This window comes from Cygnus atratus, chromosome 21 (assembly GCF_013377495.2).
Source record: "Cygnus atratus isolate AKBS03 ecotype Queensland, Australia chromosome 21, CAtr_DNAZoo_HiC_assembly, whole genome shotgun sequence".
In the NCBI taxonomy this organism is placed as follows: Eukaryota; Metazoa; Chordata; class Aves; order Anseriformes; family Anatidae; genus Cygnus; species Cygnus atratus.
Window position 1 is genome coordinate 3,029,726 of NC_066382.1, and position 21,739 is coordinate 3,051,464.

A 21,739-nucleotide genomic window follows, 5' to 3' on the forward strand; every position below is an offset into this window, starting at 1 on the left:
CAAGGAACTTGCCACGTGCCTTCAGCTCCTCTGCTTCAGCCCGTCGGTCTGTAGAGGGGTGTAACACAATGCAGGCTCCACGAGGTTAAATGCACACCTGGCTTGACTCCGCTGACTTTCAGTGGATTTACTCTGACGCACGTGGCCCATCTGTTCCTCCTGCTCTCATCAGCAAACATCCTCCTTACACCACGCAGCACTGTTACGTAAGGGCAGCTGAAATCACGGGGTTGTGTTTAGACCCTCACCCCTGGTTTTACCCCTTCTACCAGGTGTCATTTCTGGGAAGCCCTTGGAATGGTTTTTGTGCTGTGTGTTTCCCAACAAAGTCCTTATTTTGGGGTATTTGCATGATTTATCGTAGACCCGTGCAGATTCTCACCAAATTTATAAAGTCTCACTTTGGAGGAGCTCTACGGAAATCACGCACTCAAATGGCCACAGGTTAGAGGAAAATTTCCTCTAGCCTTTGTTTGCAATATGAACATGAAAGGCGTCTGTGGAAGAGACCCCCCCATGGGAATCACCCCCTTACAGCAAGAAAATTTGGGGCAGGGCAGGCTCATTTAATTGGGTGCCTTCCAGCCGCGTTCCCGGTGCTAATTGGGCATCATGCTGTCTTTCCGAGGAATGACTCAGACCTGTCCCATTACATCCCCTCCTTCTGTATCAGTATTATTCTTCTGATGACACCTCCCGGGCGAGCTGGCATCTCCGAACGTGAAAATAACTCATCCTAATGAGGGCAAAGTGCGCGTTGCCAAGCGACACAGCATCGCCAGGGTCTTCGTCTGCGGAGCTCGAAGGCACTTAGGTTAATGGGGCTGCTCTTCGCTGTGCTGTTGGGTCTTGGAACCGAGCGGCACAGGGAAAAATATTTGCACTCGAGAGAAAGGGATGGAAAGTGGGTGGAATGCAGCAGTAGAGGGAAATCGGTGGGTGAAGAAAAACGCGCCTTAGCTCCCCAGGTTAGGGGAAAGTCAGGTTTCATGACCTAGCTTCTCTGGGGAAGGAGGCAGCTCACTGTCCAGGGAGAGTAATCCCGTGTTCTGCGGGAGCAGCTGCTATGCTCTCCGCTCCGTGTCTTGCTTGCCAGCTGTCAGAGTCCATGAGGGCTGTGGTGAATCAGTGCCAACCCTGACAAATCGGCTCTGGCTGGTAGCATACCGGAGAGAATCGTGTGAGTGCAGATTGGAGATGGCATATGATGATAGCTAATGAAAACGGAATTGATCAGTCTTTCTTACCCTCTGGAAACCATCGTGCTGGCTTGCCTTGTGCGAGAAGGTTGGGTTTGCTCTGTTCCTGGCCCCCTGCAGAGTAGAGGTAAGGCAGCAGCACTGCGGAGTTGCGTGGCCAGGTGAAAAGCACCTCCATCACCTTACTTCCCATTGCAGGCTGCCCCGAACCTTGGGAACTTTTAATCCTCACAACTGTAAGCTACCTGCCTTTCTACTTGCCAGCTACCAGAGTGGGAAACACAGCACGCATAGTGCCTTCTCCAAGCAATAGGGACAGATAAGCTTAGTGCAATGAGGACAATTCCTGACTGCTATTCAAGGCTACAGCCCACTAAGGCAAAGGGATGTGCTGTGGGAGACAGCCCTGCCTGAATGTCAGGATCTTGCCATAGGTGGTTTCTTCCTCTTTGTGCTTTCATTAGGCTCGTCTCCATCTTGGTCCTGCAGGGTGCAGCCACGTTACGAGTCTGTCTCTTTCTATTTGCAGGACTTCTCCTACGATGACTCAAAGGTGGAGTTTAACGTCGATGCCCCAAATGGAGTGGTAATGGAAGGCTACCTCTTCAAGAGAGCTAGCAATGCGTTCAAAACATGGAATCGGTGAGTAATAACTCATATGAGATCTGGGCCAAGACTCTGAAGACCGCTAATACCATCGGAAAGCTAAATTCGTAACAATTCAGAGAAATATCTAACAGCAGGACGTGTCTGGTTTTCAAGAGCCACAAGTATCAAACCTGTCAGCTGTGGGAGGGGGAGATACGTGAGAGTGGGAACATCAGCTGCACTGCTGGGAGCTGAGGTGGCTTTTTGTGCACTGACCCTGCTCTTAATTGCTTATAAATATTTCATCTGATAGATCACCAGCAATGCCAGTCTCATATGGCTCCTTCAGTAGTTAGGAGTCTCTACAGCTGCCAGAGACCTTGGGAAAGTGGAAGCAAAGGTTTCACGTTCTTGCCTTGTTCGATATTTGTGTGTTTAGTGTCCCTTGAGAGTGTCATTGGGTCTCATATTTGGTTGTGCAACAGGATTTAAACCCTTCCAGTGAGTTTCTAATGCAAGAAATCAATGCCTTTTTGGCCCACATTTCCTCCTCTCACTTAACAGAGAAATGATATGATATTATGAGATCCTGTACTTGGCTGTGGGATACACTCAGAGTATATGCCACAGCAGGCTTGAAATATGCTGTCATTAGACTTTGGAATAAATAAACACTGAGTGATTCAGCGAACAGTCTGTGGGATGCACAGAAACTGCCTGTGTTTGCACAGAGAAAAGATCTGAAATTACTGGAGATCTCAGAGTCGGCTAGATCAGTGAGTCCTCTCTGAGGCATGCCCTAGGACTAAGGAGAGTCCAGTCAAATTTAGCAGAATGGTTTTGCCTCTCAGGCTCCTATCCCCTGACATTTCAGCACTAAGCTTGCAGTTGGAAGATCCAGAAACTACAACGGCAGCTCCAGTCCAGTGCATCATCTGTTTGATTTCAGTGCTTACCTGGAAGGTATTGCAGAGGAAATCTTAGCAGCCTTTTAGGATTTCCCTGCTTGGTGTTTCATAAGCAGACTACAGCCTCTGTCCCTAGACATGCACGGTTGCTTTCACGGCACGCCACGTGTCTGTGCAGAGGAGAAGGTCATTCTGAAGTGTGTCAGGTTCATGTCACGACCTGTACATCGAGAGCTTGGCTCTTGTGAAAGAGACGAATGGTTCCAGCAGCTCTCTTCTCCACCTGGCTGTGAATTCAAGGGGCACACCATCGGGCATTTACCCTGGACGGAACGTGATCCTCAGAGGCTTCCAAATTTTCCTGATGTCTGAAGTAAGGCTGGTGTCAAGGGCTCCAAGTTTTCCCAGGCCGCCAAATCCAAGCTATCCTCCCCCATATCCTCCTACATCCTAGTGATACACAGCCTGTATCCTCCCCACAGCCTCCTCTGTCCCACCCACTCTTAGCCACATCTTCTGGCGTCTCAGCACCTCACAGCTCCTGGCGCTTACTCATCACCCTCCTGCTGTCACTCTACCACTTACCGGTGCTGCCTCCCCCTCATGAGCAGGGGGCAGGCAGAAAACAACAAAATCCACAGTTCAGCTGAGGTTAGGAGGCAGCACCAGGCAGCAACGTGTGCCCTGGGGTGGCAGAGCAGGAGCAGAGAGCAGAACCATGAGAAGCTTTCCGCTCTGCTTTATGTGACAGCAGCATTGCTCCTGGAGCACAGATCGTTACTGTCACAGCAGCTCAGAGATGCAGAACCACGTGAGCTCATCAAACGGGGCTCCCACGTAGGTGGGATGGCCTCCAGTTACCTGTATTTTCCCATTTCTCCGCAGACATGTCAAGTCCTTTATTGCTGTTGCCTTTTATCTCCCTCTTTAATGTTTCAGCAATGACGAAAGAAAGAGAATCCTGTCTCATCTCATTTTCCTAGGGAACCCAGTTCCTTTGCAAAACGAGCGTGATACAGGCTCAAATGACAGCCTGCTGCAAGCTCTTTGACTCTTTGTACTCAGATGTTTCTTCCTGAGGTCTGGTGGTGGTGGCCATGGTTTTCATTGCCCTCTGGGATGACGATCAGGTTGCTAAATCTTCAGCTGTATTTTGGGATGAGGAAATGGCTTGGGGGGGTTGGATTTAGCACTGGAGATTAAGACACCAGGGACTTACCCCTGATATCATGGACCTTCTCTCGCTTATATTTTAGTGGAAGGCTGGCCCTAAGGAGGCAGACTCCCTCCCAACACACGTGTCCTTACTCTAGCCAGAGCAAACAGGAGCTTTGGCATTCAGTTTGGCCTCCCGTAGTCTGTTGTGGCTACTGAGAACTCAGCCTGGTGGATGGCATGTTCTGTATAATCAGCAAGGTGTGCAGCCTTTTCAATAAACACCGAGTGTGCCAGGTCCATCCAGCCCCAAGCAGCGCCATGTGTCCCACAGGCACTGCATTTACTGCCTGCACCAGGGCCAATGTGCACACAGACTTCTTGCCCCAGTCATCTTAGGCAGCAGTATGGACTGCCCTATTCCTTCCCTTCCTTCCTCCTTCATATACACTGACATATCTAGGGCACAGCATCTCGATGCCAGGAGTCATTCCCTAAGGCTGTAAATCCTCTGAGGGAGGGCGCTGGAGAAGCAAGAGTTTATGACGTTAGTTTTCAGCTTCTTTGAATAAATTAGACTCAAATACAGAGATCTTGTTCTGCCGCAGAACAAACCACCTGTCTAAAGCTCTGCCGTTCATTCGTTGTGTTGTCTGTCTTCCTTCAGGAGGTGGTTCTCCATACAAAACAGCCAGCTGGTGTACCAGAAAAAGCTAAAGGTCAGTGAAGCATTCCCAGGTGACCCTGGTAGATTGGCCACCTTGTGTCCTGCTTCGCTGGGGACTTCTGCACTGTGGTGGGGAGGGTGGAGTTGGCTTGGAGGGATGGCAAGCCCATTCGGGCACTGTTACGCTCCAGAGTTAGATGGTGCTGAGAACTAAGTGGCAGCAGGTGGTGCTTGCAGTGGTCTAAATATCCCTGATCAGGGGAGGAAGGTGATGTCCCCAGTCAGCTGGCCTCTGCATGCACTTGTTGTCTCAATCTTTGGTGCTGTGCAGCCCCTTCCTATTGCCCAGGAGTTATCCCATGGTGGGCTGGCTTGGTTCTTTCTGGACCCAGCATATGGTAACCAGAAGGGTTTGGGGAGGAGCTTTCTGAAAAGCCCAATTCTGACAGATTCAGGGAGCTGACAAGGCCGCCTGTTCTCACGCTTTCAGGATGTCCTCACAGTAGTGGTGGAAGACCTGCGGCTCTGTACTGTCAAGCCATGTGAAGATATAGAGAGGAGGTTTTGCTTTGAGGTCGTCTCACCTACCAAGTAAGTTTGGTGGATTCCCTAGGTCATCCTTATGGCAGCTGGAGTGTGCATGGAGCTGCAAGAGATTCAATTTGAGCAGGTGCTGCCCTGGGTTATTCAGTGTTGACTGGGATACTCCAGAGTCCCCGTGAAGTTTATCAGATACCAGCATAAGCCATATGTGGGACACACAGACCTAACGTATATGTAGACTGTGAAACTGGCAATGCTCAGCTTTCCAAAGCTGCCTGGAGATTTTGAAGTGGGAGCACCTCTGACAGTGTGAGCTTGTAGGATTAATTTTTCCACTGTGTCTGCCAAACCAAGGCGCTGCCCCCATTGGAAAGGTTATGCTGTGGACGAAGCAGGACAGTTTTGACCAAAACACGCACTCTTTTTGTTCTTCCAACTCTTTTCTTTCTCTTGCAGGAGCTGCATGTTGCAGGCTGACTCGGAGAAGCTGCGTCAGGCCTGGATTCAGGCTGTTCAAGCCAGCATTGCTTCTGCATACCGGGAGAGTCCTGACAGCTACTACATTGAAGTGAGTGAGGCATCAAGGAAGGTCCCTAATGGTGTGTCAGGGCCATAGCAGCGGGCTTTTGGGCTGTGACAGGTCCAGTGTGGGTCAGCGAACATTTGGACCAAGGCAGCAAGCTGCTGGCTGTCCTAACTGAAAGGCAACACGATAACGAGCCACATTCCCAGAGCAGGGATGGAGTGAAGCACTGTCTTGTAGCAATAAGAGACTAATGAGGCTTTATCCTTTAGTTTCCTGGACTAGCACTAGCTCATTTCCCTTCAGATAATGCGTCCTCTCAATGCCTCTGCAATGGAAAGCTCTGATTCCTTCCTTGCAGATCCTAGATCCCTTTTTGTTCCCTGCAGAGACTGGACCGGACTGCTTCCCCATCAACTAGCAGCATTGATTCTGCTACCGACTCGCGGGATCGCAACGTGAAAGGGGAGACCATCTTGCAGAGGGTGCAGAGCATCCCTGGGAACGACCAGTGCTGTGACTGCGGTCAGCCAGATCCCCGCTGGGCCAGCATCAACCTGGGCATCCTGCTGTGCATCGAGTGCTCTGGTATCCACAGGTACTGTGCACGCGTGTGCTCTGTGCTGCCAGCCGGGGCGTAGATTGCAAACTCCTAGAAAAACGGTGGAGCATGGGTTACAACTGAATAGTGTTGGTACCGATGGATTCAAAGATAGTTGCTTGCTGCAGTACTTGTGTGCAGGTACATCTCTGTGTGTATCCAAGCCCTGTACTTCCCACACAGCTGCTGTAGTTGAGGTTGGCAGCCCACGTAGCAAAAGTGCAGAGTCTAGCTCAAAGTACATCAGGAAACAGCCTGAATAATTTGGCTGTAGTGATATTTAGCACTTGTTTGCAAAGCATTTCACAGACTTCAGCTAATTAAGTTCACACAGCTTTAGAAGGCAGAAAAAGGATTAATTTACACAGTCCAGTTTTAGCACTTGTGAAAAAATGAGTTGTTGAAACAGGAAGCCTGGCTGTTTTTTCCTGCTGTACTGGATTTATGTTATAGAGCTGAGAAATTAACTGCCACTCTCTCTCATTCTTCGCTTTCCATACGTGGCAATTCAACCTGTTTCCTGAGCGTAAAATGACAGATAGCTGCGCCCATGAGCGCACATCCCCGAGCAATGCCTCTGCCAGCAAACTGACCTGCAGTACCTTGGCTCCTATCAGTAGCTCGCCCTAGTGAGCAATCAGACACACTGGTAGTGTGCACCTCAAGTAGGGAAACCCCTCTCATTAGGGATGTAAAGACAAGGAGAGTGAAATAGAATGATTCAGAGACAAACGGAACAGAAGAATAGCTTTTAATGTGAATAATGTTGTGGCAGGGGATTTTTATATCAAGCTTTTGTGCTATGGTTATGTCTGTGTAGATGAATGCATGGGAATTGGATTGATTTTGCTCATCTTATGATACATAATCTGTTTTGAGGAATGTAACCATTTTGGTTTTCTTCCTTTTGGATAAACAGGAGTCTGGGTGTTCACTGCTCCAAAGTCCGATCTCTCACGCTGGACTCCTGGGAGCCAGAGTTACTGAAAGTGAGTGTTGGCTTTTAACACCAAGAGTTGGACAAATGGTGGGCGTGGAGGGACTCTTGGTGGCAGAACTCCTCACCAGAAGATTTCATTCCCTCCCTGTTGTATTGCAGCTGATGTGTGAGCTGGGGAACAGCACCATGAATCAGATTTACGAGGCGCAGTGTGAAGAGTTGGGACTTAAGAAACCGACAGCAGGGAGCTCCAGGTGAGTCTGAGCGCATGCCCTGGTCCTTACAGCCCTGTGGGAAGGTATCCACCTACACCAACCCCTCAGCTCTGCCCTGAGCTCTCTGGAAAGCCAGACTGAGTGGGGCTGACATTCAGTGAGGGCCCAAACTCCCTTCCTCCTGGTGCAAATGGCTTGGGCAAGGCTGGACACCTCAGCCTGTTCCCTCTGCAGCTGGCCTGAGCTTGACTCTCAGAAAGGTCAGTGTGGTGTTACCAGCCAGCAGCCTGGTGAAACATCCTTTGACCAGGGTTTGCTGGGTTTACACCTGCTGAGACCTTACAAATACACGTAACTGAAGCACGTGGTGTGGGCTGGGGCTGAACATCCCTTTCCACTCTCAGCCACGTGCTGCGTTCTGCAGTTATGCTGTGAAAATTTTGAAATATTTTTAGGTTTTAGAATACTTGCCTGCTTCATCCAGGCCTCACTGGCTTTTAGGACTCAAATCCAGGTTGAGAAAATGACCCATAGCAGCCTTATCCCCTCGTGGCTGTTTGCTTTAGGCGGATCTTGTGACCCTTTGCACAGCTTTATGCTGTTCTTCTCTTAGGCAGGACAAGGAAGCCTGGATCAAGGTGAAGTACGTGGAGAAGAAATTCCTGAAGAAGCTGCCAAATGGGGAGGCTCTGGCAGAGAACGAGCGGAAACCTCGACGCTGGTGTGTGAAGAAGTGCCAGAGGCACAACAGCGCCACGAAAGCACCCACAGCTCGTAGGAAGTACCGCCACGAAGCAGGCAACGCATCGCCAGCCATGTTGTCGTCAGGTGGGAATTTCCCTGCCCCAGACAGAGCTGTGTTGGCCTGTCCACCGCTCCGTGTAGGTATGGGCACTGCTGCCGTAACACATGGCCCTGCATCTCTGGGGTCTGCAGCCTGCCGGAGGTATAAGCAAAATGCTGTTGCACAAACCTTGACGCGGATCTTCAGAGCCATTTCCTAACACTTTCCATGTGTTTGAGGAGGTTCTTCTGGCTAACAGAAGAGATCTTTCAAGGCCAGGTTGGATGGGGCTTTGGGCAACCTGAACTGATGGAAGGTACCCTGCCCATGGCAGGGGGATTGAAAATAGATGATTTTTAAGGTCCTTTCCAAAACAAGCCATGCTATGGTTCTATGATCCTTTATATCAGGGTGATCTAGCAACTTCTAAGCTGTCTTTGCCTTCCTTTGTATTCCAACTTCCTGCTTTTTAACAAAAGAAAAAAGCAAGTCCTTTTAATTTTACCTTCCTGATCTCTAATGGAGGCCATGCTTATGAAGGCTTCTGGCTGCTCAAAAAGCTCTGGTATGACTTGGTCTGCAGTGTTACCACCAGCTATGGTGGTTGTGTTTTGACGGGGTGTGTGAGCATGGTTATGGCACTGAAAAATTCTGGGGTATGCAAGTTCAGTCCGTGTAAATACAGCTGTGGAACTCTGCATTTGTTCATCTGCATGTTATTAACTATGCACTTCAAAATCTCTCTGTAAAACAGCAGCCACGCTGGAGAGGAAGTTCCGTCGAGATTCCCTCTTCTGCCCCGATGAACTGGACTCTCTCTTCTCCTACTTCGACACTGGTGCTGGCTCTGGCCCACGCAGTAAGTACAAAGAAAGAAAAAGTGTCCCTGCTTCTGGCACACCTTACCTCCCAGCTGTTCTAGGGCGTGTGCATTGCACCAGACTTGAGGCAAGGTATCGGCCTCACTGGAGAGGCAGACGGCTGACCAAATCACACACATTGGGTAAATGTCTCAGAAGAGTGATGGGGAGTTACTTGCACCAACTCCAACCCATCACTCTTTTTATTGCACTTGTTATTTTAATATCCTGTCAGTCAGTCCCTGGTGTTTGCATTCTGGTGGATGGGATTTTTTTCCCCACATCTTTTATTCCCAGACTGTGCATTCCATCGTCTTTTTCTGGTTTGAGTTTCGGCTTTTACTTTTTTTTTTTCCTTTTTTTTAGCAAGCGTTACTGCGGACAATTTTTCTTTTTGTGTTTGTGACGATGAACTCCCCTCATATTCCGTCCACCTTCCTCTAGGTGCCAGCCACATCTCTATGCAGCATCCGCTAACAGGTGGCCCATGGAGTGGCAGTGGCATTGGTCCCGGTGGGAGCGGTACGCCGTTCCTCCTGGACGGAGGTAAGGTGACGCTCTGGCAGCCAGCAGCAAAAGAGACGCCCAAATTTTACTTGTTCCAAACCAAACATCAGAGGCAGTTATGTATTTTCTTGCAGCCAAACTGGAGCGCAAAAATGATGTGGGGAAGACAGGCGGGCAGGCTTTCGAAAGGCTAAAAAGCATCATGAGGTTTCCTGCAGTCAAGTTGCTGCATCTGAAAGGAACAGCTCTCTCGGATGAGACGAAGGATCCAAGCCTGCACATGTGGGCAGCACATGGCAAATAGGATGTAAGAGGTGTTTACCTCAAACGCCCTGCATTTGTCACAGACCAAGAGCATGGCTTGTTGTTATACTCAGATGAGGGATAGTAACTTTTTAAAACAACTCAGCCACTTACATTGTTCAGAAGCTCGTACGATAGTTTAAGGTCCTGTGTCAGCCCAGCAGAAAATCGCAGCCTTTTGTGCAAGTGCATTTTACCTCTTGAAGTCGATGAAACAGGTGCTTTAGTGCCTGTCCGAATCAGCGCCTTAAAGCCTGTCCCAGTTTCAAGGAATTCAGCATTATTAGTCAAGCAGAAACAGTAGTTTGAATGTAGAACTTCAGAGTTCAGCAGCCTTATCTGGGTCCTGTGGAAGAAAATAGGAGCTTTATCACTGATTCAGTGGGAGCAGAACTGGCAATTTGACATATCAGCGTTCATGTGCTATGAGCCAGATCCTCCTTTCTTGTTTTCACGTACATCTAGTGTAGTGCCGTGTAACTCATTGGAGTCGCTCTTCACTCGTGCTGGTATAATGGAAAGCATGGGTCTCAGCAAAGATTGTTTGCTATCTACAAAAAGAAAGCAATAATTTTCCCAAGAGCAAATCCAAAAAAGACAGGCAGGATGTGTGCTGCTTTAAGCCTTTCCTGAGAGCTGCATTCACCAAGGCAAGAAGTTCCCAAGTCCAATCCGTACACCTAATCTGGTGATTATTCACTACTTGTAAAAGCTGTTTCAAAACTGGACAGTCTCCAAAATTCCTTAGTGAATGAATCTGAATTACAGAAAGCGTAAGTCCAGAAAAATCCATCAAATTCATGTGACAGGAGTTTCTTTGCCGCTTGATCCATGGCCAAGGGGCTCTGTCTTGAGTCTGGTCTCTAGTTTCTTGTGTAGTTCTGCCAAGCAGCTTTGTACAGATCAGTGATGTTGAAAGCTTTTGCCCAGTAATTAACTGGGACAGGAACATGTGTTTGTCCATGGCATGAGTAAATATACTTGCAGGGTAAAGGCTGTCTGCTCGTCTGCATCCAAGTCTGGCTCTGGATGATGCTATTGCCATTAGTTTTTAATGAACGTTTTATTTTTTAATGTCATAAGAGAATTTGGGCTCCTTTTTGGTGGTGATTAGGATGCCTCATGTACCCTGAGCGTGAGTGCATGATGAGACAATCAACGGTGGATTGACAGTGATTAACACACCACTCCAAACACTTGTTCTTTCTTTTAAACAAGTAGGAGATCAGAAGGCACAGCTTCCTGAGGCATGCTAAGGAAATTACTCATCGCTCTATGCAAAACATAGCAGTTACTTTGAAAAACAACCTATAGTTAATTGTCAATCAGTGTAATAATGACACCATGCAAAGAGCACTAACAAAATATTGGAGGTTGCAGATTCAGCCACCAGCCTGTTCTTGTGTGGGGGCGGATACCCAGAAGGTGGAAGTGTAGATCTGATTACAAAAGTGGATCTACGCTAATGCATTGTATAAGAATCTGGCCCCAAACGTTTGTTATGAATTGACTGAGATTATTTTTTCTTCACTGTTTTTTTCCACCAGTTTTTACCAAAATGGCATACTTCTGAAAGGATTTTGCTTAAAGGTAGGAGCAGTGACTGGCAGCAGGATGTAGAGCCCAGCCAGTGTTCCCAAGGGACAGGGCATCCCTCACGATGAAGGCGATGTCCCAAAGCCTTCTGCAGGGGCACTGCCAACACTGCTTTTTCCTTCCCTTCTGTCATTTTCTGGATTGCTTTGGATCCAAATGGTAGAAGGTACAAAGTTGCTCAGCCACTGACACAGTGTGTCCTTGCACAAGTTGTCTCCTGTCTTCTGACTCCACTTGTATGCAATCAGCTGCCTTGTAACATTCACCAGGGAAGGTGGGAAGCACCATAGGGTGGAGAAAGGGTGAATAAGTGAATGGATGCTTTAAGAGTTTGGCTTGAGATAAACATTATTTGATATTATTTGGCCCATTCGTGGTCAATAATCTACTACAAGGGCAATGCATTTTGCAAATGCCCCGGTGACAACTGAAAAGCTTTGGAGAAAGCTCAGATAAGAGTGGAAATTAAGATTCTTAGTGGTAAAAGCAGAGGGGTGTCTCTATTTGCTAACGACACTGCGTAACCTGCTGCAAAGCTGTCTCTGCTGCTGCTCTGCTCCAGTCTACGTCACGGCGACCCTCATGGATTGCAGCAAGTGCTGTCCTCAACAGCCCAAAGTGCCATGGCAATGTTGGAGTATCCCTGCATGAAGGGCAGCGTGGGGACACGGACACCATAAGGCTTTGCAGTTTTAACTTGGGCAGTTTTACTGAGTGGGGCTAAGTGGGGTAGCAGTCCCCTCTCCCTTGCCAGCAGCGCCCGGTGCAATGTGTGTGTGACGTTCTGCGCAGCCCTTTTCCCCTGTGGTCTCAGCTGTGCCTGGTACCGGAGTGCCCGGGTGTTAAAATGGCCTTGGTTTGTCTTCTGTTGGCCCTGCAGGTCTGAGCAGTGACAGCGGGCTTGGGGGAAGCACGGACGGCAGCACGGATATCCTGGTGTTTGGCTCCGTGGTGGACAGCGTGACGGAGGAAGGTGGGTGTCGTGCAGAGGCTGGTGATGGAAGTGGTGTGGGGAGCAGCTAGACCTGAGGCAGGAGGGATGGCCGGGACTGTTTGGTGCCAAAAGCAACAGGAAACACAGCAAATTGGAAATGCCAAGCTTTTGGGTCATGTTTCTCCACCCCTTTCTCCCTCTCAGAGTGCGAGGTGTCGGAGGAGTCGAGTGGTGAAGCAGAGATTGAGCAGGAGGCATCAGATTTGGAGGACCTGCGGGAGCTGCATCCTGGCTTGTTGGTCTACAAGGCGGCACAAGCCCGAAACCTGCCACTCATGGCAGAAGCCCTGGCTCATGGTGCTGAAGTCAACTGGGTGAACGATGAAGATGAAAACAAAACTCCTCTGATTCAAGCCGTGATGGGGGTATGTTGTGCTTGTGGCTGGGGGGCTATGTTTGGGAATGGGAGGCCTTGACTCCAGTTTGGAGTACGCTGACAGTAGGCAGCTCACAGGCTGGTACGTGCTCGTGCATCCTCTCGGTACTGCGGGCTGAATTTACAAATAAAATTCCACTTTACTTTGCCAGGGCTCCTTGATAGCCTGTGAATTCCTGCTGCAGAACGGGGCAGATGTTAACCAAAGAGACAGCCGAGGCCGGGCTCCCTTGCACCATGCCACGTACCTGGGGCACACTGGGTAAGTCCTTTGCATGCCGGCTTGCTCCATCACCCTGGGCTGGAGCTTCAGGGTTGCTACAAAGTCATGGGGTAGGCAGGGGAGCTGGGTTTGGGGTGGATTTCCATCCCAAACAGAGGTTCAGAGGGGAATCTGCCCGTGCAAGAGCTGTGACTGTATGTGGGGGGACTGTGCTCTGTGCCCACTCCAGCGTGGAGGTGGGATTTCTGCTGACGGCCGTTTCTTTCCCTTCTGCAGCCAGGTCTGCTTGTTCCTCAAGCGAGGGGCGAACCAGCATGCAGTGGACAGCGACGGGCAGGACCCGCTAAGTATCGCAGTCCAGGCGGCCAACGCAGACATCGTTACCTTGTAAGTGCAGCACGGACCCTCCTGCAGGTGGGAACGCTGCCTGTAAATAGCAGAAAGTAAGCAAAACCACTCTCTCTTTGCTTTCTGTTTTGCTCTAGGCTGCGTTTGGCTCGAATGAATGAGGAAATGCGAGAAGCAGAGGGCCCCTTTGGACAACCAGGTCAATATCCCAGCAACAGCCCTACTGAGCTCCAGTACAGGAAGTGTATACAAGAGTTCATCAGCCTTAACATAGATGAGTGTTAGTGACAACTCCCCCACCTCCCCTTTGCAGTCTTGAAGTGGGGCCGGATTTCTGGAAGCCCCGAGAGCCCCATCCTTGGTATATTGGTGTTTCTTGCAGATTGGTCTGTTTTTGATGCCTGCGCATATAGGTTGAGATGCGTGCAGGAAGGAAAAGGGATCTTTCCTGCTAGCATAAAGTTCTCATGCTTGACTACTGGATGGTTGATTTTCGTGTAGGAGATTCTTAGGGCATAACCACAGACCATGGCGTGTGAACTCGAGTGTGTGAAAAGTATGGGAGAAGAGTTTAGCATTAAACAAAACAAAACAAAACAAAAAAAAAAGAAAAAAAGAAAGAAGAAAAGGAAACCCTCTATCACCAGGAGAAGCCCGCCAACAATAGGGTCAGACGAACCTCTCGTGTCTCTGTTTCGGTGCAGTCACCACGCGCTGAATTCTCGTCTGAACAGTTTGGAAGGGATTCTGACGGGGAGCCCTCTCCTGGCAGTGCGACCAGCAGCCTGCTCTCTCCTGGGACTCTGCAGCATCTGGGAGCTGCTGGGGCCAGTTTAGAAAACTCAAATGCGACCTCTAAGTCGGCAACAGGCTGTTTCGTGGGGCAGGTGCTTCGCTGCACAGCAGAAGGGGTAGAATTGAGAGCCATGGCTACCCACCTCACTTGCTCTCAGGACTATTACCAGCCACGCTCCCCATTTTTTGGCCTTGGTGGTTAGCTGGTCAAAGCCATAGCTCACCTGCTTCCTGGGCCGGGATGCGCTCTGCCCATGGTATGAAGCAGCAATGCTAACTTTTTTGAGGCTGGGAGAAGCTTGTCGCTGGCGATGGGCTTTTCTGTCAGGGAAGAAAAGCCAAGTCCAACTGCCACTGCCAAGCTGGCTGGCCGCACGATGCAATTTGGTTTGGTTTGTTTCCCGGTCACCGTATTTCTGACTCAGTGTCTCTGTGAAGGAGACTTCTACCTGCATGTGTATCCCCTGTGCTCACCCCGCATGCTGAAGCATGTGAGCAGGGCATCTCAGCAGCTGGCCCGGGGACTTCTGCGTTTCCCAGTTCCAAGGACCAGCAGAATCTTCTTTTCTTTCTTTCCTTTTCCTGGTATTATTCTTTGCCGGAGTGGGGGAATGTGTTTCTACTCAGAGCACTTTGTTGCTGGTGTTTATGGTCTGTTACGGGGGTCATGCTACAGTAGCCCTGCAGAGATGGTGCAGCCAGGTGCTCCTATCTCAGGAGGGCTTACCGAGCATGGGTACCTCCGCCAGATCCTCCTCTGGCTGGGAACTTGGATGCCAAGCTGAGATGTGCTCCTGCAAGAGCCGCTTCAGAACGCCCTCAAACTGCTGTTGGCATCAGAATTTTTCAGGACTCGTGGGCGGCAGCCCACAGCTGGTATTCAGTCTGCCTGGGCACCTCAGCTGCTGGCTCTGGGGTTGGGCCACTGTGCCTTACAGATAGTGCTGGGATCCTGAAGGGGTCAGGATCTCATGAGGAACACAAATACCAGGCAGAGTTCCCCGTCCTCCTGCGTTACATCAGCAGTGATACACAATCATACTATTTTTCATCCACTCTTTTGACTTCCTTTCTTTGTAAACTGGCTGGTGTCTTGCTGCAGCCCTTGGGGGGTCAAACCTTTGCAGGTTTATTTCTATCCTCAGATACCAGAAGAGCCCAGCTCCTCGCTTGAGATGGTGCCCTCAGACTGGTCCAGCAGTGCTCAGAGTGCGCCCGTGTGTCTGCAAGTGGAACGAAAAAGAAGCTCCCCTTAGGCTCTGGTAGTTGTCCCCTCGGTTCAAGGGAGTGTCCCTGCTTCCCTCGGGAAGTGCTGCCCCACATCCTGCTGCAGACAGATCACCATTTTCTGTCTCTGCAGTCTGGGGCTTGAATTCCATCTTTCTCTTGTGGCTTTCTCATTCCCGTTCTCTCCTGAAGCTGCGGGATGCCCGGTGCCAAGTTCTGAGCTCAGTTCCAGTTGTCTGTTGTGAGCCCGAAATAGTCCCAGTGACCGTGTTGGAACTGCTGCAGCTCAGTGGCGGCGCAGAATCCGGTCCCAGGGCCTTTCTTTCGTCCCTAAGCCATAAACAATCTCCTTCCACCAATCTTTAAAGAATTAATGAGCTTGGCCCCCTCAGCCTTTTTACCCCTGGCAATGCCTTTCGCTGCATCTTCTCCATCATTCCACCCCTCCTGCCTCGAGGACCAGGCTCTGTACCTGCACCCAGCACGCAGACTGGCTTTCTCCTTTCTCAGCTGCTCAATGCCTGGTCTGAAACTTTCATCCTTAACCAGGCAATGCTCCCTCTGCCCTCCGTGAGTTGGGGCTGTAGGATGTGCCCTTACCTGCCCTCTGCCAAGTGTTCGCTGGGTCTGGGCCGTGTTCTGATCAGCCGTGACACCCTCAGGAGTGATGCAGAACTGCATGCAGGACAAAGCAGCGCGGCATAAACCGCTGGGATGTCTGTATCCTTTGTTCAGAGGGGGATTTCTCCGGGAGCAGGGACCACGCTCCGATCGTGGCTGACTCGGGCATGTGCCCCTGGGGGTGATGCCAAATGCAGGTGGACGTGTGCTGTTGCTGCAGTGCTGCTACATCATCTCCCTCAGCTCGCATTTAATATGCCCAGGGTTAAATCTCTTTCTGCCTGATACCCGTGAGGGTAGAGCCAGCATCGCTGCCCATCAGTGGTTTTGTGCAGGATTACAGAACGTTGCTACTTCACATTCTCCTGGAGCTTCATCTTTCCTTTGCGCTGGTTTTCTTCCTGGTCCAAGTCACCCCAAGTTTACGGGGGCTCCCCCTCGGAGCAGTGGTGCCTTTCACTTGTGTCACTGCCTTGCTGGACACCCTCGTGAGCTCAGCCTGCTTGCTCTGCAGCCAGTGGCTGGCTGAGCCCTTCCGCAGGGCAGCACCGTGCTCATGGTTAGATCACCGCGTGGCATCCAGATCAGTGCTTGAGTGCTCAGTACAGGACAGGGACCAGTATGCAGACAAGAACCGTCTTTTCTGCCTGGGTCAGGAACTGGGAGACCCTCTGTAATGAATTCTCTTGAAAATCCCAGCCCGTTTTATGCTTACTGCATCTGATGAGATGTTTGTCAGAGCTGATGTGGTTCCCCTCAAGTTGTGGCCTTTTCCAGAAGGCCACACTGAATCTTCCAGGCATCTTCCAGGGTACTTCAGAGATCGTGGAAGTGGAACAGATGTCTCACCACCACCACGGTCCTATTCTGTTAAGGAACTTCAGCATGATTGTCATCTAGCAACGTTTTCCACGTGCACAGCAACTTAAAACACCCCAGTTGGTTTTCCGGCTTCTTAGGAGAAGTTAGGAATAGGCCTGATCCTTTCTGTAAGCCAAGGAGGACTGGAGACGTGGCTTCCACTTTGGGTCATTTTATTTCACAGTCGGCATGAGTGACTCATGAGAACAAAACAAGAACCGGGTACAGTTAGGTCCAGTGAAGCTCAGACTTACTGCTGAAGTACATGAAGTTAAAGCGTGTGTAAATACTGATGCAAAAAGCAGTGTCTTGCAAGACAATTTATTTAACGTGTATTGGTACTTTATTTAGATTCAATGTATAAAGCAACTTTGTGCACTTTTCCTACATACAGTATTGGGGGGTTTTATGTTCTTTTGTTATGGATTTTGTGCTGTCTTTTTTAATCAGTGGAATTGTTAAGTATTTAATTTATTATTGATGCGCCCAGAGGACTAGTGCAATTTTTATTCAATACAGTTTGTCTGTATTTAATGTCAGGATTTTTTTGTAGCATTGTTAGGGAATATTTTTCAAAACCTGCCTTTTTTTTCCCCGCAGCTCTCCTCTTCCCCCTTCCCCACCCCCCTTTTCTCTTCTATTTTCATTATACAGATGACGAGGCATGAAATGCCTCTAGTTTGTAATATAATCAACCACTTTAGTACATCCTGCAGTTTCTAAACAAAAAAGGTTCTCCAGGAAAAAATGCTAAGGAGGCACTTCTCATTGGTTTGTGTTTGATTTATTAGGTTGGGGTGTGTATGTGTGCGTGCCTAGAGCTTTGGAGGGGGGAGTGGGGAAGTTGTACATAAAATTTGTTTTCAGCAAAATAAATGGCCAACTGGGCTACAGGGAAGGCTAGATCTGAACACTTTTTTTTTCTCTCTGAGTACAGCTGTATTTGTGTTGTACAATCTTGTTTGAAATACTGAATGCCAAAACTCCTCTTCTCATTCTTTCTTTTCAAAGCGTGCATATGTTGTAACTGTGACAGTAACTTGGCTGCAACCACAGATAACGTGAGAGGCTTTGCCTTTGTCTCGAAAGCAACATGCCAGGCATTGTCCAAACGCAAATGGACCCACACCATTGCCCCAGCCCTGCAGATTGTCATCCTTTGAGTTTTTGAGACCTGGGTGAATATTCACATACCTGTACTAGTTTTTTTTAAGTTGACACAAACCCTGTAACCGAGTGCCTGGACAGGTAGTCTGGGTTTGAGTCTTGGAGGCACCTGTCTCTGATTCCCCATGGGACAACTTCAAGTTGCTGGCAAGTTGAAATGATCCCCCCCGTGCCATCAAGGGATGCCTTGGGTGTTTTTAATGTTGCGGTCTCAGAGATGCTCTCTGTACTGAGAAACTCTGAGCAATCTTGAGGAAAAACACAGAATTGGAAGAACTGGTGTCAAACCCTTTTGTTTAAAGACAAGCTGAGACTGTGATAAGCATAAAGTAGATCAGTAACATCTCAGACCAGCACAAATGGCCATTATTTATGCAAGAGAAAACCAGGACCTCCCAAAGAAATGCACTGATAACTGACGGTCCGGCAGCCCTAACGCAGCTGTCCTCTGCTGCTGCTGGGCTGCCCCTGACCCTACTCCTCTCTTCTCACTGCCCGAGCATTATTGCTTTCAACCAAAGACAAAACAGAGTGAACGGATTCAATGTGATATTAAACACTTGGTTTGCTGATGACAAACGTCGGTGTGAGTGTGCCTGCGTGCGAGAGCATTTGGTGCTGTTGTGTGGAGAAGGGTGGGCAAGGAGGGACCGAGCAGAAGGGAGAGTGGGAGTTTGAAAGAACTTTATTTTTTTTTTTTTGAGATTCCAAAATATACAGTGCTGTTTCCATAGGAATGTGATTCATATCGCAGTCTGCCTGCTGGCTCCTCTGCCTTGTAGGGAAATTGGACTGGGGTACGTACCTAGCACGTGTTAGTGGGAGGAAAGGGCAGGCAAATAGTTACGGGGAGGTAAAGAGGGGCAGAGGTGGGAGCCACGATGGTTTCCAGGGCACGAGGAGGACCCTGTGTGTTCCTAGTGCAGGAGCCGAGATGGCTGGAGAGGCTGGCTGAAGCAGGAGCATCCCTCCACAAACATCCTGGCTCACGGTGACGGCCGTGGAGGAGCACGTTCAGTTTGTGTGTCCTCCTGCTCCACTCGCTGACACTCTGGAAGCGGCCAGGCGCTTGCCTTCAGGTTGTCAGTGGAGCTGTAGACCTGTCTCAGTCACTTCCACCCATCCCGTCCCTCCATCAGCATGGGAATATTAGAGTGGATTCCCCATCCTGGGAGCCCTTGGTGTGACGCCTGGGGCTGCTGGATCATAGAGGGCGAGTGAGCCTTTCTTACGGCAGGGCGACACAGCCTGGGCTGGAAGCCTTCGGGACGAGACAGCCCAACCAGCCTCTTGCTGGCCAAGGCTCCCGTACCTTCCTATCTAAACAGCACGGAGAGAAAGTTCTTCAGCCAAGTAAAAGCTGCTACGTGTGGTTGATTAACATGGCTCCGATACACGCCGAATGGCTGGGCTGCTGCACCAGGGGCTGGCACTTGCTGTAAATACGCTATAACCTATTAACCTCCTTCACTTGCCTGCTTTCAGTACAACTTTGTAACACGTTTTATAATTGCCCCTTTCCCTACACAGCCTGTACTGACTGTAACTATGGAACCAGATATTCTGTATGTTATTACCTTTGTACAATTTTAAAACTGTTGCTGTGGTGTCTGCCTTTTTTTCCTCCCTTCTCTTCTATTGTCTCTTGAAACACTGTTAATAAAAATCTAGATGAACTCTTTCCCTCCTCTTTCTCTGGCTTTATTTATTTATGTACGGTTTCTTGCCTTGTTGCCCGTATTAACTGGACCTAGAACACCAACTCTTTTAACCTGTTTTCTTTTTCCACTGCAACCCACAGCTTGAATCTTATGTCAGTGAAGAGAATGCCGCGTAACTGCTCTGCTTTTTGTTGGGTTTCTGCGACGCTGTCTTGTGATAATGTGATTTCAGGGTGCTTGGGAAGAAGACGGGGAAGGTGACAGGCTCACATCACCCCTCATTCATGTTTCTTCAGAGTACCTGAGTCAGTCGCTGCTCGCTGTGTTACGAGCTCTGCTGCTGACTGCCCTGTAAAAGGAGACCTTGCACTAGATGAAAAATCTCCGTGTTCTGCACATGGACCGCTTGTTCCCCTGTATCACTGCAATCCTTCTCCCTGGGTTTCTCTCATCTCATGTGCCTGTGGCAGAAAAATAAAAATAAAAATAAAAGAAAGAGTGGCCTGGCCTCATGATTTCTATCATACTTAGCATGGAAAACAGGTACGGAATAAAGAAGCGATGTAAAAACCTCTTTTTTTCCTGTGGAGGGAGAAACAGATCCCTATAAATAGAAATTAATGGATCACGGTAGGCTCATGAATTCGATGAAGGACTTAAATAGGAAGGATACCTTGAATCCAGGAGCACTACAGTCATTTAAGGCACTTATGGAAGGAGAGCTGCATGGTCTTGCAGCAAAATTATAAGGGTTTCGGAAAGGCTTGGCCCACTGCCTGCCATTTGCTCTCTCCCTTTGCCATCCTTTTTTCTTACTGCATTTCTATTTCATGTCTAAAGTGGACGCTGTATGAGGATACAAGCCTCACAAGGATAAATACGCTGAAGACTGAAATGCAATTACAGAAGTCCAGAGCTACAGAAGACTGCCTTTCTCCTTCTTTACTGACTGTGGATTAAATGCTTAAGTGTCTTCAAAAATCCAGGGCTAATACTTCACCCAGCAGCAGGATTCATATAATTGGAGTTAGATCTTGAGTGTTGCCGTGTGCTAGGAGAGAGGAGTCTTAGTGAGCCTTTACAGTGACAATTTTCTCCTCTTAATTCAAGCAAAAGAGCTTTCCTTCCCCAGAAAGGGAGCACACAGGAATCCGCTTTGCTTAGGGAGGTGGTGGGGGAGCGGAAGGAATCAGAAGGCCCAGGTTGGCCAAGTTGGATGCGTGGCAGGCACAAAACTGGGCCTTTCCTGAGCATTGCTGTGTCTGAAAATCAACAGGCCCTGGTTACAGCCTGGATGGTGGTAACAGCCCACATTAGCAGCCTGAAGGGAGTTGTTCTCAAGGCCCTTTGGGCCTGCACTTTCCATATGCTGAACGAGACCACCCTCACGTCCCGCAGTGCCCACCCAGGAGCTGGGTGGGACACCAGTGAGGGGAAAGGGTCCCTCACCCACGGAGGGACCCGTCCCGTCCTCTCGTCCTGCAGCAAGGACACGGCTGCAGAAACGCTTTCTGCATCGCTGCGCCGATGACAGGTGCCGTGCCTCGGAGCTATGTGGCTCCAAGCAGCCCTGGGCCATACTCCCGCAGGCCGTGTCCGCCGGCAGCCAGAGGCACAGGAGATCTCTGTGAGAGCCTCCAGGCGGCCGCACCGCTGGAGGTGAATGCCTGGGATCTCTGGATCTCTCCCTTATCTTGTCCCCTGCGGCTACGGGGGTTCATCTCCAGGTAAAAATGAGCTCAGAAACTGTGGCAGAAATTGTCCTAGAACATCGGGCAGCAAATGTACGAGCACAGATGTCACTAATGGGATGCGGGTGCCTAATTATCTCTGGAATTGCAGGGTAAATCTGAAACCTTTCCTGCATCAAGGGAGGTTTGGTCACAGAGCCACGGCTGGGACACCTGAACCCTTTGCCTTCCCCGGGGCTTTGGGCTGGGCCTTGCATCAGCTGCCACGGAGAGCTATTATTACCTGGTAGTGCCCTTCAGCGAGTGCGTGTTTTGTTCCAGGACAGTGGGGCTGCTGTTGTACCGGCCCCAAACAGGAGCTGGGAGGTTTGGCTGCCAGAAGAGAA

The 21,739-nt window shown here is 49.6% G+C and overlaps 1 protein-coding gene across 1 annotated transcript in view; it reads left to right on the top strand.

The window, feature by feature from the left end:
• ACAP3 (ArfGAP with coiled-coil, ankyrin repeat and PH domains 3) overlaps positions 1–17,737 on the top strand; it is a 59,693-nt gene extending 41,956 nt beyond the window's left edge. The window contains exons 11-24 of the mRNA XM_035557698.2: positions 1,729–1,841; positions 4,518–4,569; positions 5,008–5,108; positions 5,517–5,628; positions 5,973–6,181; positions 7,104–7,173; positions 7,284–7,378; positions 7,953–8,167; positions 8,878–8,982; positions 12,270–12,362; positions 12,528–12,748; positions 12,912–13,021; positions 13,259–13,369; positions 13,468–17,737. Coding sequence (XP_035413591.1) covers positions 1,729–1,841; positions 4,518–4,569; positions 5,008–5,108; positions 5,517–5,628; positions 5,973–6,181; positions 7,104–7,173; positions 7,284–7,378; positions 7,953–8,167; positions 8,878–8,982; positions 12,270–12,362; positions 12,528–12,748; positions 12,912–13,021; positions 13,259–13,369; positions 13,468–13,615 — 1,755 coding nt within the window. The 3' untranslated portion in view covers positions 13,616–17,737. The remainder of the gene's footprint in view (positions 1–1,728; positions 1,842–4,517; positions 4,570–5,007; positions 5,109–5,516; positions 5,629–5,972; positions 6,182–7,103; positions 7,174–7,283; positions 7,379–7,952; positions 8,168–8,877; positions 8,983–12,269; positions 12,363–12,527; positions 12,749–12,911; positions 13,022–13,258; positions 13,370–13,467) is intronic.
• The last annotated feature ends 4,002 nt before the right edge of the window (positions 17,738–21,739 follow it).